The sequence below is a fragment of the Periplaneta americana genome, chromosome 1 (assembly GCF_040183065.1).
Source record: "Periplaneta americana isolate PAMFEO1 chromosome 1, P.americana_PAMFEO1_priV1, whole genome shotgun sequence".
Classification (NCBI taxonomy): domain Eukaryota; kingdom Metazoa; phylum Arthropoda; class Insecta; order Blattodea; family Blattidae; genus Periplaneta; species Periplaneta americana.
In genome coordinates this window covers 130,499,056-130,515,301 of record NC_091117.1, presented here as the reverse complement: position 1 = coordinate 130,515,301, position 16,246 = coordinate 130,499,056, and the positions used below count along the sequence as shown (strand labels likewise).

General features: G+C 34.4%; 1 protein-coding gene across 2 annotated transcripts in view; it reads right to left on the bottom strand.

Annotated features, from left to right (window-relative positions):
- LOC138700977 (monocyte to macrophage differentiation factor 2) overlaps window positions 1-14,379 on the bottom strand; it is a 133,861-nt gene extending 119,482 nt beyond the window's left edge. Inside the window, exons 1-2 of one of the 2 annotated variants that reach the window (XM_069827432.1) lie at window positions 14,308-14,379; window positions 13,619-13,771 (exon numbers count right to left, since the gene is read on the bottom strand). In XM_069827432.1, the coding sequence (XP_069683533.1) occupies window positions 13,619-13,722 (104 nt within the window). In that variant the 5' untranslated portion in view covers window positions 13,723-13,771; window positions 14,308-14,379. Of the gene's footprint in view, window positions 1-13,618; window positions 13,772-13,885; window positions 14,163-14,307 lie in introns of those variants that run through there. The other variant, XM_069827441.1, reaches the window with a different exon arrangement.
- Between the last annotated feature and the right edge of the window lie 1,867 nt (window positions 14,380-16,246).

The following is a 16,246-nucleotide window of genomic DNA, read 5'->3' as shown; positions in this document are numbered from 1 at the left end:
TGTTAAAATTTAACACAAGAAAGTCTTATCATACATATTCCGAAGTAAAACAATATAACTTATTTGTCTCAGAGCACCCTGTTAGATTTCTTAAACCATGAAAATTGAAAATTTTTATTTTTTCTTCCTCCATTCACTACAGTAATCAGTAACACGAGCTGTTGCCAGAAAGTCAAAAAGAGGTTAGCAATGGCAAAGGAAGAAGCTTTCAATAGAAAAGGAAGCATCTTCTGCGGACCTCTGGAAAAAGAACTAAGGAAGAGACTAATGAAGTGCTTTGTATGGCATTGTATGGGACAGAAACATGAATATTACGACGAAGTGAAGAGAAGCGAATAGAAGCATTTGAAATATGGATATGGAGAAGAATAGAGCATGTGAAATGATACTGTATTGGAAATAGTGGGTGAAGAAAGAGTGATGCTGAAACCGACCAGGATGAGAAAAGGAATTGGTTGAGTCACTGGCTGAGAAGAAACTGCCTACTGAAGGTTGCACTGGAAGAAGTGGTGAACGGAAGAAGAGTTTGGGGCAGAAGAAGATATCAGATGATAGACGACATTAATATATATGGATCATATGCAGAGACTGAGGAAGGCAGAAAATAGGAAAGACTGGAGAATGCTGGATTTGCAGTGAAAGACCTGCTCTTGGTCAGAACACTATGTATGTATCCCCCATTTTAATATGTAAATGTGGTGTCGGATCTCCTATCTTTGTAAGCACATTTTGTTTCATATGTCCAACTTGAAAACTGTTTCTCTTTTGATTCTACAAATAATGACCTCAATCTCCATACTGGAATGACTGCCAACAGTGAACTTAGTACATGGAAAGATGGAAGTGCAACCATGTGTTACGATACATCGTTATTACGGACTTACAGGCCTACTGTTGCCAGGAATAGTAACTCAAATTTTTTGGGTAGGCTAAGTCTCAAAAGCCTTGTAAGAGCTTTGCCACTGAATAACATCCATAAAAATATTTTTGACTGTCCCTGTAACTACTAATAGGACACTTTTTGTTGAAACCAATGAAGTCCTGGCTTCGAATTACTCGAATGTAAGATTCCAATTAAATGTGAATTTTTAACACTGGATGAAATAGGAATTTCAAGGGGAATAAACATTTATTCGAATTATCCAATGTGTCAAATTAACCAATTACTATGTAGTTCATTGTATGTTACAAAACAAAATTAAATATAGATTGTTAGTAGTAAACACTTAAAATAGCATAAGAAATGGTGAACGAGAGAAGAGTTCGGGGCAGAAGAAGATATAAAATAATAGACGACATTAAGATAATATGGACCATATGTGAAGACTAAGAGGAAGGTAGAAAATAGGAAAGACTGGAGAATGCTGGGTTTGCAGTGAACCTGCCCTTGGACAGAACACTATGAATGAATGAATTACGTGGGACAATGATTAGGATTAATGAATCATAAGAATTAATTTAAAATGAAAGAAATTCATGTCAGAAACTTTCAGTTGTCTTTAAAAGTTACCACTAGCAAAAATCTACAAGTCACCAAAATGCTAATGGGAAAAATGACAAGAACGTTATTTACTGAATTTCATGGAAATGTTAAGTGATGATTAGATTGAGTATTAGCTTTCAGTGCAAAAGTGAAACATACATTTCAGAAAATTACATATCAGAAGTGGAACAAAACTAGCTGCTGCTACTGCCTTGTAGTATGGTAGCATGTAGAGTTGGCTCTCCAAAGGCTAAGGAAAGATAACTTTGATAGCAAATATCAGACCCTCCAGGTTGGGATTTGGGTTTAAGACTGACAACCTTACACAGTTAAAAATTCAAGTTTCTTGAAACTTCAAACTCAGCCTCGAAATAATACAGGGGTATATACCTCCTTTGTACATCATACAAGATTTGCACGAGAATCCTGACAATGAGGCTTGAACCTTATGCTAAGACTATCATAGAAGAATATCAAGCGGGCTTCAGGAAGAATAGATTAACAACGGACCAAATATTTTCAATGAAACTGATAATGGAAAAATTTTTGAAAAGGAAATATGGATTTTTTCAGATCTTTGTGGACGTCTAGCATGTGTATGATTCAATTAAAACAGCTACTATTGGTAAAATATTGCAACAACAATTTCGAATTCCTAGAAAGCTCATTCAATTAGTGAAAACTTACACAGTTGAGACTATCTCATGTGTGAAAATCTAATGGGCTGGACACCTTGTAAAAATGGAACAGGGACACATTCTCAAAAAGTACTCTAGGGATATTTTGGAAGGAAAAGTCCTTTTGGCAGACCCTGTAGTATATAGAAAATGCTGATTTGGAATGATGCTGCCAACCTGCTCTCTGTTCGCAACTGGAAGGTAGCATAGGAAATAGAGAAGAGTGGAGAAGGAGAGTCGGAGAGGCCATGGCCTAAAAATGGGTCAAAGCACCATAGATGCAATAGATAAATCAGCATTAGAATGAGAGACTAAATTTGAAGACTTGAAGTGCCATTTTCAAAACATTCAAGAAAAAGAGTTATAATATATGTTGATGCATATACACGTTCCATCATCTATGAACACCTAATAAAACGACAAAGAAACGAGTCTGAACTTTGATTCTTATGTTATAAGGTACATAAAATGTTATTCCAATAAAAACACAATTTTCACAAAAATGACACTTAAGAGCGTTATTTATTTCACATATTTATTCAATTATGGTGCTCTGTACTTTATTTATAATTACATGGTTTCTTTCTCAGTTTCAGATTCTTTTATGGCGCACTGAAGCATGAATTAAATAAATAAGTTTAAACAGTGGCGCATCCACACAGGAGGTGTACATAAAGGAAAGAGGAGAGAAAAAAGAAAGCTCTTTAATGTCTCGACGTATCTATATCTGTTTTTGTGAAAAGTGTGTGATCTTTGAAAAATGTATTTTTAATAGGCCTGTAAGCGAATGGACTTTTCACAACATACTTCTATTTTAAAAAGCTCGAACTTTCCATAATTTTCGAAGTTATGTAACTTTTATTCAGAGCGCACCTGATATCTCCACCATGCCCACCAGCCAATCATATCACAGCGATACAGTCTGTGCTTCTTAAAGCTTCTACGCTTGCACACAAATTACCAATCACAATGCACATTCTTGCGTCAGTGAATGGATTCACCGCGAGAATTCGGTATTGTTATAATTGTCATGCAGTATAAGTTATTACTAGATATCGGATTTTTAGGCACTAAAAATTGCAGTTTTAGGCGCCTAAAATAAGCTCAAAATTTGTAAAATTAGGCTCTATTTTAATGAAAATAGGCATTTTAGGCACATCAAGGTATCATACTTATTTCTTTCACTGAAATTTTTAGTTATACACTAAAATACGCACAAAAAAGTATGTTTAAACATTACAAAAGAATACTATATTATATTTATAAACAGAGCTGCACAAATTTAATATATTGAAACTAATGAAATAATGATTATTGATATCAAGATTACTCATTTTAAGTTATTGAAATTCAGTTCCATAATTATCTGCACAGTACAGCACCAGAATTTTTTCTAAATTCTCCACAGTTAACCTTTGCCTTTTGTCACTGAGAATCATTTTGAAAGCAGAAAAACTTCTTTCAACCGAAACTGATGTGAGAGGCGTAAATTTTTAATTAGGTACAATAGAAACATCAATACTTACTGGAACATTTACACTTTCCCCCGATATCACTCTTGATTCTTTTTCCAACAATGAAAATCCTACATTCTTATTTAATACGTTATCCCACTTATTTTTAACTTTTTTTCCCAGTTTCGCCCAAAGCAGAATGTATGTTCACATGAGCTTCCTTTACTATTGCTATTTGGCTACAAAGAGATTGTTTTTCACATTCTAATTGTTCAATGCTTGCAGGTATGAAAGAAAAGTTTGATGTTATGTAGGCAATATCGTTTTCCACTCGTGAGTCATTCAGAGAATCTTTCACTGCTTTCACACACGCTGCACTATCAGTTTCAGGTAATTTATCAATAACTGTGACCACTTCTTTAAAATACTTAGAATAATACACCACTGACTGAATCCAGGTTCCCCATCGTGTAACAACCGGCTGAGGTGGGAGTGGGATATCTGGAAAGTTCTCTCTGAATATTGAAATCCTGGATGGGGCTTTACAAAAACATTTTTTTGTGTTAGAAATAAACGAATTGACAAGAGGAAATTCATTCCGGATTGTTTCAGAAACCCTGTGAAGGCCATGTGCTAGACAGGTTACATGCGTGAGGTTAGGATAAAATGTTTTAAGAATTGGAGCTGCAGCAACCATGTATGAGGCAGCATCAGTACAAAACAACAGAACTTTAGAATCGTCTATATTACCTGAGTATAAAGACTGTAGGCCTTTATTTACAAAATAAGCAATGGCTTGGCTATTCACTTTCGAAAGTTCCTTAACACATACGAGGTGTGGAATCGAAGGTCCATCAGGACTAAGTTTTCCTACTACCATATTTGCTATATACCTATTCATAGGATCTGAGGTTTCATCCACAGAGACCCATAAGTAAGAATCACCTATATCCTCCCGAATGGAAGCTAAAGTTTCATTGTATATTCTGTCTAAGTAATTTTTTCTTAGGGCCGACTCAGATGGGATATTTTGTTTGCAGTATTTTTGTAAAAACTGTCTTAAAACCGGATTTTCAATTGCATTCCAGGGAATGTTAGCAGCAACAAACGCTCTGGTTAAATCAGCATAGAAATTGCTGCTGAGATTGGATGAAGTAGGCTGTGTTAGTAAAGTTTGTTGCAGTTGATTTTTCTGCTGAGCTTTAGCCTTATGAGCCGCTCCTTGCACATGCTGCTTTAGGTGGCACTTCTTTTCTTGCGAAATCTAAACATGTAAAGTAAACTGAATTAAAATAAAATCCTAATTGTTGTATTGCCGTATTTCTATCACAAAGTTAGTGGGTTCGAACAATCAAAATGTTAATGACCTGCAAATACTTTAACTATCGGAATTTAAAAGGTTAAAGTGTAGTGGTCTTAAAAAGAATTATACCTCAGGATAGCTCAGTCAATGTATAAATATTATAGGCCTACTCATTAAAATTAATAGAATTTATATATTTCAACTATTGTTACATACCTGTTTGCTACAAATCTTGCAGAATATTATTTTTCCATCATAAGTGAATTCTGAATATTCTGTTAGCCATTGCCGGATCAATGTAGATTTTGCACTTATATTTTTCGGCATTATCGCGTTAAACTTCACAGGGAAACGTCCTACTGCTCAAAACTTCTCAACACAAATAAGGTGAGGGAAAGAGCAACTGTTAACAAGCATTCAAATGAACCGTTGTTATTGAGATTCAATTGGACAAAAATACAAAGTTCCACTTATTGTTGCATTTCCTGGTAGTGTTAACACTAGGAGGGCAATTCTTTTAAATATTTTGTAACGGTTTACCCTACTAATTCGCAGTTTTACGACTTTTCATAAATATTTCAAAAACACTCTTTCTCCCAAAATTGTGATTTTATGACACTCTGAAGGGCAGTACAGCTAATCGGTTTCAGACCGAAAACAGTCATTTTTATAGTATAGTATATCTCTGAATCGGTAGCAGCACATGTTGTGATTGTTGCCTGCTTCAAAACTAAGGTTGGTTCTTTGTCGGCATTTATTCCTCCAAACATGTTAAATTCGGTGAAATCTATTGCGAGTGTCGTGAAATTCAAAACATTTTGTTTCCTTTATCAATGGTTTCATGGCCGGTGTGAAGCAAACTTTCCACTTTTTAAATGCCTTAAATTTCGCAGTGAATGCATGTATAAATTATAAAAAGTAAGAGTAAAATGCGAAACTTTACAGTGAGTTAGGCATTTTTAGGCGAATATTAACAAATTAGGCTCTAATAACCGTTTTAGGGCATTTTAGGGCACTGTAAAACTCTTTGAATACCTTTCAATTTCCATGAAACACAAATATTAATAATTATTTTTACTTTTCTCCTAAAGAAACAAAATAGGCATTTGCCCTAGAATCCAATGTCTGGTTATTACCAGTACTGGATTTCTGAGCTGCAAAAGACTATAGGTAAGTATATTGTGTAATTCCTGATAAGCTAAAGTATAGGAATTGAATATAAGTAAATAATATATTGCTGTCTTAGGTAGCTTATCAAGTTGCTAAGTCATTATTTATTCACATATTAGCATAACAAGTAGAATGTTTTAAAATGATTAACATTTTCGGCATTGATGTGCCATCTTCAGATCGTTATAAGTGATGTTGACAGAGTATGAACACTTTACAAGTCAATATATAACGAGTTTCATGGTTAAAACAATTGTCATATAAATAGTTAAAATATGTAAATATAATTGATTAATGCTAATAATTGAATAGTTTAAAATGTGACACTTATATTAAAATGTATAAAACACCATGAATATAAAAATGGTTATTGCTGTAATATTATACGTTGATTCTTGTAATATGTGCTAATGACAAACTCTTCCAGAAGGAAGAATCAGGCTCATTACATGTTTGTGTGATTCAACCAGGCCTTGTGACTGCAAATATTCAAACGAGAATTAATACAAAGAAATTACTATTACCGGTATGGTTTAAGTCTAAGAACGTTTGTAAAAGTTAATAATTTTAATATGAACGAAAAATGTTTCTGTGTGTTGAAGATTACGTTAATTCAGGTGGGGGAGAAAGAGAGAAAATATTTTCGTACATACAAGTGGGAGAGAGAGAGAGAAAATACTTTTTCTCTTTCTCCCCCACTAGAAGTAACGTAATTTCTAACACATAAAAACATTTTTCGTACATATTAAAATTATTAACTTTTACAAACAATCTTCGACTTAAAACATAATAGTAATCCCTTTGTATTAATTCTCGTTTGAATATTTGCAGTCACAAGGCCTGGTTGAATCACACAACATGTAACGAGCTCTTTCCTTCCTTCTGGAACAGTTTGTCATTAGCACATGTTACAAGAATCAACGTATAATATTACAGCAACAACCATTTTTATATTCATGGTGTTTTATATATTTTAATTTAAGTGTCACATTTTAAACTATTGAAGTATTAGCATTAATCAATTATATTTACATATTTTAACTATTTATATGATTTGTTTTAACCATGAAACTGAATGTATATTAACTTTTAAAGTGTTCATACTTTGTCAACATCACTCATAACGATCTGAAGATGGCATATCAATGCCGAAAACGTTAATCATTTTAAAGCATTCTACTTGTTATGCTAATATGTGAATAAATAATCACTTAGCAACTTGATAAGTTACCTAAGACAGCAATACATTATTTACTTATATGCAATTCCTATACGAAAGATTAGTTGAAAATTTCAAACTGTGAATTCATTGGTGAACAGTTACTATTACTATGTGCCCAATTTTCGTTAATTTTTATATTAATTATCGAGCAAATGGAAGTTTCAGAAACGAAAACTTGACAGAATAACTAATTTCTTTGAACAGTGTGATGATAGTGGAATTGAAATAACAAGCAGTGAGTCTTCGAATAAAGCTATGAGTGAACATGGAGTATGTTCATTCTGTCAGATCATAGCATTACCAGCGATGTGCCAATCACAAGTGTATGCTCAGAATTAAGTCATATGTCTAGAACTCGGATTTTAGGTCCTATAAATCTTATTGAATTCCTTTGTCAGCAGACTGGTGGTCGAAAGGGAGATTTTCCTTTTCTTGACTAAGCAGTACAATAATCTCAAAGTGAAGATAGTGCCTACTGCAAGGTTTGCACGATTTTTACTCCTAATGAAGTATGTACAGCATGACAAGTTCGCAGAAAAGTAATGAACTGGTTACAGATGAATTTTGTGGGTGAAAGAAGACCATTACCGGTACCACTGTAATGAGCACTTTAAAGACTGATGATTAACTGAAGATTATGCGGAGTGAAAATATTACATTGATAAAAGTCTACTGATAAATCGCTAGTAAATTAGACAGCACAAAACAGGTTAATGTTGAAATCCACTATGGGAACTGTGATTTCAAGTGGGCGGTGAAACTATCCTCTGTGAGGACATATAGATTATGGTGAATTTAATATAAACCTACCAATTAAAATGAACATTTTCGAACCCTACCAAGAGAAATAAAAAATAGTGGTGATGAAGTTCTGAGGAAACATTTTCAATCTTGTCAAAAAAATGTCACATACATAAGTTGAAACGTTCAGAACCAGATTACTGAAGCCTGTAATAATAATTGTATTACTAAAAAATTATTCATGAGATAAACAGTGCGAATTGTTTCTCTGTTTTAGCAGATGAAAGCACTGATATTTCCTGTAAAAAACAGTTCACTATCCATTTACAATATATAAGCTATATTAAATATGAAGTTAAGGAAGGCTATACTCTTCATAAAGTCTTTCTTCAATCTTTGCCTTTAGACAAAACAACAGTAAAGAATGTAGCAGAAACACTTCTTCGTGGATTGCAAGAGTGAGGCATAGATACTACTTTCCTTAATAGGTCGGGGTTATGATGCAGTTGCATGCATGAGCAGTGGCGTAGCCAGCAGGTGGGCCAGGTGGGCCCAGGCCCACCCAAAAAATTTACGAATTTTTGCGTTTTTTGGGGGGAGGGAAACACTCAATATTAAAAATAAACCATCGATCCAGAGCAATAGTTACAATCGATAGAATTAAGATAAGAAGTCAAAAATGCCTTGAAAAGTGTAATTTTGTTTTGTAGATTGTCGTTTCCAAATTCCCGTTACAAAGGAATATGATTAACTATAACTAGAGCCCGAAATTTTAGGTGCTAAAAGTTAATATTGTTCCTCGGTATAGTTTATAAAATAGAAGCCATGCCCCCACTTCTTTGACACGTCATTCTTGTTATTCAGTATTTTCCTTTTGGTACCGTTAAAGGGTCTAATCCTCTTAACTACCTCTTACGAATTAGCACACGGTTTACAAGATTCATTACCAGTCCTTGTGATTCTGTTGTCTATTATTACATATGGGACTCCTGTGAACTAGGCTTAAAACCCTCCTCACAGGCACCACACCTATTCATCTACACTCAATGTCATTCTTATCTTTTAGCACCTAAAATTCCGGGCTCTAAGTCTATAACCCACTATTAAACCTTGTTTTATTTAAGTGGTAAGCTATGAGTCATTGATTATTACCGATTTATCATTTAACGTGATTTATATAGTTTACTACTAGACGAAGCTAGGGACCAAGGGATGAAAGAACAGTTGTCCATTTGCCTCCAATATGTTGATGGCGTTTGTATAGGTATGCCTTGCATGATTGTTTATCATAATTTTGCATGTTATTAAATAAGACTTCCGAGAATGAGTTTCAAGAGAGTTGACGGCAGTGGCATTGTCAGGAGATGGGTCAGGTACTTTCTAAATTCCGCATATCTGGCCCAACCAAAACAATTAGACTGCCTATGCCATTGTGCATGAGCGAAGAATTCAAAGGCATACTTACTTACTTACTGGCTTTTAAGGAACTCAGAGGTTCATTGCCGCCCTCACATAAGCCCACCATAGGTCCCTATCCTGAGCAAGACCAATCCAATCTCTATCATCATATCCCACCTCCTTCAAATCCATTTTAATATTATCTTCCCATCTACGTCTCGGCCTCCCCAAAGGACTTTTTCTCTCCCGCCTCCCAACTAACACTCTATATGCATTTCTGGATTCGCTCATACATGCTACATGCCCTCCCCATCTCAAACATCTGGATTTAATGTTCCTAATTATGTCAGGTGAAGAATACAGTGAGTGCAGTTCAAAGGCATACAGATATATATTTTTAACAGTATTCAAAGGCTCTCTCTATGTTCATTGTTGTTCACGTAGTTTGAACCTAGCAACTTCAGACTCTTTGGAAATGACCTTCAAAAAGCACTGCCTTAGCACTGTTCAGAAGCTATATGAATTTTAACATACCTAAACGACAATCATTCTGCAGCAAAAAGTTAAGATTTTTTTTAGTTGGTTATTTAACGATGCTGTTGAAAGACACGAGGCAGTCTTGGTTGTGATTCAACTATTGCATTCTGTGACTGCAGTGCTGGAAGATATTATACAGTTTGATGACAGAGATACCTCATCTAATGCATTTCTTCTTCTCTAAGCTACAAAGCAACCAGAATTTATTACAGTTCTGTTCTCAGCTGAAAAGTTATTGAGCCACACTTTACCTTTGTGTTTATATATAAAAAAAAAAACCTCAACATATGCTGAACTTGCAGTTGCTGTTTCATATTCGGAGGAAATAATTCCGTTGCTACCCACAACGAGGGAAAATGCAGACGAATTCAAGACAGTAGCCTATTTGAAAAGTTTAAGAAAGAGCTGGAAACAATACCAAGGATGGTGAAGGGACGACAAATTCATAGAGCAAATGTGCCAGCTGAGAACGTCGATGAGTACTTCTGGCATGCAATTTTCCTCCCATGGATAGATTGCCTACTCAGTAACCTTCGGGTAAGATTTAGTAAACAGAGAGATATCCTCAACAGTTTTGTGTGCCCTTTACCTACTGGTATAAATACATTTAATTAGGATATTGAAAGATTTTTTAAACTAGCCACAACCGATTTGAATGGCATTGGGCTTAACTGTTCGATAGCTGAGTTTGAACTATGGTATAACAGATTCCAGATTATGCCCACAGCTAGTATGGAGCTAAGACATCCAATAGAAGAGATATTTTACAGTAAAATATGTAATTAATTGATGCCTTGAACATTTGTGACAACAGTTTCTTCCTAAATGTATATGTACTTAGTTACAAATGGCTTTTAAGGCTGCCCTCACATAAGCCCACCATCGGTCCCTATCCTGTGCAAGATTAATCCAGTCTCTACCATCATATCCCACCTCCCTCAAATCCATTTTAATATTATCCTCCCATCTACGTCTCGGCCTCCACAAAGATATTTTTCCCTCTGGCCTCCCAACTAATACTCTATATGCAATTCTGGATTCGCCCATACATGCTACATGCCCTGCCCATCTCAAACGTCTGGATTTAATGTTCCTAATTATGTCAGGTGAAGAATACAATCCATGCAGTTCTGCGTTGTGTAACTTTCTCCATTCTCCTGTAACTTCATCCCTCTTAGCCCCAAATATTTTCCTAAGAACCTATTCTCAAACACTCTTAATCTCTGTTCTTCTCTCAAAGTGAGAGTCCAAGTTCACAACCATACAGAACAACCGGTAATATAGCCTAACTGTTTTATAAATTCTAACTTTCAGATTTTTTGACAGCAGACTAAATGACAAAAGCTTCTCAACCGAATAATAATAGGCATTTCCCATATTTATTCTGAGTTTAATTTCCTCCTGAGTGTCAATGTGCATGTACTTTTAAATATCTTTTCGTCTTTGTCAGTTTCCACTAACAAGCCTAAAAATGTTCCAAACTTTGATAAGAATGAAGATTCACTTGAGGAACACAATGGAAGAGACTAGGTTGAATGGTCTTGTAAATATGAATAAATACAGAGACATTTCTGTCAACTTAGAGAAAGCAATTGACATTATGGTGAAGAAAAAAGTCAAGAAATCTCAACTTCGTTTTGTAAAAAGAAGAACATTATGTTTTAGCTAAAGCTGGGTCACTGTTAATGCTATGTATTGTTTAAAAATATCATTGTAACACATTTGGAAAAAATATAAAGATATGAATTACCTTCAATTTTTTATGTTATGTGTTTCTTGTGCCATATACTGCTGCAGCCCAATGAAAAAAAAAATTGTGAAAGTACAGCTTATTATAAAATGTTGTTTTATAACACGATTATAAATAGCCCCCTCCCTCAAACCATATTTCAGGGTGTGCGCCCGAGTTTAATTTTGAGAATAAAATTTACATTACACCTCCTATAGAATATGATATTAATTAGTATGTCTGATCCAATAATATACATACTGGAATACAAAGTTGTAATACAGACATCTCAGTCGACATAATTCTGACAAATTTCCTGAATACAGAAACCTATGTTTACATTAGACAACTGGAATGGAAATATACACAAAATTACATTTTTTAGTAAACTGAGATCGATAATTTAATTAGTTGTCCTTTGACGAATCATTAGTACCGTAAATAGTAGTTTCACTTTACATCACTCAGTCCACACCAACCATTACCTTGCAGTTGCTTCAATTATTTTTATGTGCTTTCGTAAAGTGTACTTGTAAAAAGAATCCTATGGTTAAACCCATACGACATTTAAAACAGGTAGGCCTAACAGAATAATGACGATGTAGACTACGAGTTTCGCTAAGTGAATTAAAACACAATGATCTTAGTTTTCGCTTTTCTATATTAGTTTGAAGTGCAGATTTGGATAAATATTCACAATTGACACAAAATTATATAAAATTGCCACCTCTTCAAAGTACAAATAAGACAAGTTGTTTTATAAGAACTCATAAGAGTAAATCTGAAAATTAATATCATTAAATTTTAAAATTCAGTACTGATTATGTAACACTGTGAAAGTTATACGGATTGTCACTTCAATCATGTCACAGAAAATTAATGTAGAGAACACATGGGTCATACAGAGGTAATCATTTATAAACTCAAGCTTTCAATTATTAGGCTATTACATAGGCCAGTAGCATACTACTGAATTCTAAATGTATTACTTATATCTGACTTCATGCATAATGTATTCTTTAAATTTCAACACTTAACTGAAGCATCCAAATGCAATGATAGGTTTTTCACAAAAATGTGATGACCTAACATTGGAAAATATGTGCTGTAGACTTCGACAATTTATCGTATATTTCAGTATAACTTATCTGTGAAAGAATTAGCATGATATAATTAATTAAACTAGGTAATTTTCCACTATAGAAAACTCTATGTGTAAAGGGCAGAAACCTTTAATTAGTCTACATCAATGTAATTTTCATCACTCATTAGTGCTACAACACTGACAAGATGGGAAGGAAAAAAATTACAATCTTCTATTATTACAAACTAATGTTTCTTTATAAATGCAGTACACCGATCAAAACACCACTCATTTCTCGTGAAAAACAACAACTGAACAGACTACAGTGGACTATAGTGGACTTTATGTTGTCAGCAAACAGCTGGATACATTAAGAAGATTGATTGATTTATGAATGAGTAACTATCCATACCAAAGATGTTGAGACAGATGTTTTAATTTATTTACCCCTAACGCTGGATAACTTTAAAAGATATTCAAGAAAAAAACCGAAGAAACGTCGGTCAGACTGAATCAGGGTGTAAGCGTATCTCAACTTGAGAAATACAAGCACTTCTAAAATATAGCTTATATCATAATATGTGCTTCAAGTACACCTGCATATTGCAAATAAAAACAACTAAGTACTTTATATCCATCAGTCAGTCCTATATTAGGGTTATAGTGTGAAATTCTTTCTTTACCAAATATGTTATTAAATGTAGTTGTGAATTTTGAAAATAGTCTATATTGATTCATATAACAGCACCGGTGTATGTATCCTAATTATTATAATCACACACAAAAAAGTTCAGACTGAAATAAATTACACACTACTTACTTCTGAATCCACTTCCAATCCAGCCTTTGCAAAGGGAGAGAGACAAATTCCTGAAGTCTGGATATCGGCATGTCCTTAATTCGGCCCACTGTGAGAAATGTCATGATTTTCTCCACAGCCTCACACACAGACGAATGTGCACCATTCTCTTCACTATAAAAAAACAAATATAACCCTCGGTAATTGTATCGCAAATACGTAACATACAAGATACTAATAATCTGAAGTAAAAAATGGTTAAATAAAACATTAAGTGGCAATACTTACTAGTTAAATATTTAATTATGGCTGGAATTCGTAGCCTATACCTACATAATTTATTTAGAATTGTCACATATGAGGCACTGCCCCTTTCTTAAACATGATGAATGAAGATGTAAATTTGAGTAATTTTCATATGTTTCTATTAATATACTGATGTTATTCAAGCGCTTACGATTAAACATTTCCTGGTTATGATAGCTGTATTCATACGAAATAAAGATTACGCGCTTCCTAACTCCGTAAGCTACGATATGGCAGAACTAAAATGTCAAACTGCATCGTTTGAAAGCCTATAATCTAATGATTTAGTACTACGAAATATTCTTCACACATGAAAACGTTTACAGATAGCTTAAGACATACTATTATATAACTTAAAACTATTACTGTTGCTGTAGTAAAAAAAAAAATTAGTTATAACCTACCAAGCTCCACAACTTCAACATTGCAGACGACACACACGTTTACTGACTGTTGCGAGAAAAGCAGTCGTTCAATCGCCAATGGCCTTGCCTTGCCTTCTTCGAAAGTCAACATTATTGGTGAACGTCACACAAATTTTGACCAATCAAGAGCTGGAATTCAAACCAGACTTATAATACACTCATGTTCAGTGGCCGTCATTCAGAGCGTGCGTGTAGTTGGAACTGGACAATAACCTTTCTACAGATCGATGTTTCTGCTAGAAATAGACAATCGTGACTACACGTTATGTAATAGCGTGATAAATAATCTAAACTTCTATGTCAGAAATAGTCATAACAAGAAAGTCAGTCTTTGTCAAATTGGATGATCAGTATACAGCTGATACATAATAATTATTAATTACGAATACATCAGGAAAGCGGTACCATAGTGCAAATGCCTTTGATCAGTAAACTTTAACTGTGGTCCGCGGACTCTGGAGGTCCGAAAGTTAATAGTCGAGGGTCCGCAACTGAGTTTTTGAACTACAATTTGATTCCTCATTTCGTTATGAAGAATACAATATTATATCATACAATGCCATTTAATCTTTCATTACAGTCAACTGACTGGACAAACGATCCATTTCATTAGCTATAAAGAAATTCAGGAAATGAAAACGTTGACTTCTTCGAATAGGATCAACCTGCGGAAATATTCAATAATTTCATAAAACTTGCCTTCAGGTGGAATAAACTTTCTCACTTTTGGTTCTGCGTGAGGAATACATATCCACAATTCGTAGAAAATCTATCAGGCTATTATTTCTCTTCTGCATAATATATTTGTGTGAAAATAATTTTTCTAACCTTGCATACATGAAGAAGAAGTATCAAAATCGATTGGATGTCGAATCAGAATTACCCCTATAGTTCAAACATTTATTAAACTACAGTAGATATTATACAACTAGTGCCTTTCCATGGCAAAGAGCAAAAATCATTTCTTAATTTTCATTAAAAGAAATGCTAATTATATTTTGTTATCGACAAAGAAAATTTTTGCAAAGTGTTTAAACTAAACTTGAGTTTGTAATAATTTGTAGGCTATAGTGAAATAAATTATGGTTTATTTAACGACGCTCACAACTGCCGAGATCATATCGGTGTGCCGGAATTTTGTTCCGCAGGAGTTCTTTTACATGCCACTATATCTAGCGACGTGAGCCTGTCGCATTTAAGCACACTTAAATGCCATCAACCTGGGCTGGGATCGAACCCGCAACCTTGGACACAGAAGGCCAGCGCTATACCAACTGCGCCACTCAGGGCGACCTTTTGTATAGTGAACAATAAATATCTTATATATATATATATATATATATATATATATATATATATATATATATATATATATATATATAAAACGAAGCTGTGCTGGAAAGAGTGGATGAAGAAAGAATGATGCTGAAACTGATCAGAAAGAGGAAAAGGAATTGGCTGGGTCACTAGTTGAGAAGAAACTGCCTACTAAAGGATGCACTGGAAGGAATGGTGAACGGGAGAAGAGTTCGTGGCAGAAGAAGATATCAGACGATAGACGACATTAAGATATATGGATCATATACGGAGACAAAGAGGAAGAGAGAAAATAGGAAAGACTGGAGAATGCTGGGTTTGCAGTGAAAGACCTGCCCTTGGGCAGAACACTATGAATTAATGAATATATGATAATATTGTCTTATCTTTTAAAAACAAAAATGTTAGGCTAATGTGTTAGGGATCCGAATGCAAATCGTGTGAAAGGGTCCTCGAACTCAGAAAGTTTAAGAACCACTGTCGTAGATCGTAGATATTGCCAAATTGTCTACATCGGCTTTGGGGCACGTAATTAGTAGCTATAAAATTCACTTCGTATGGCTAATTTACTAGCCAAAATGTAGCCGAGAAATCGCATTCC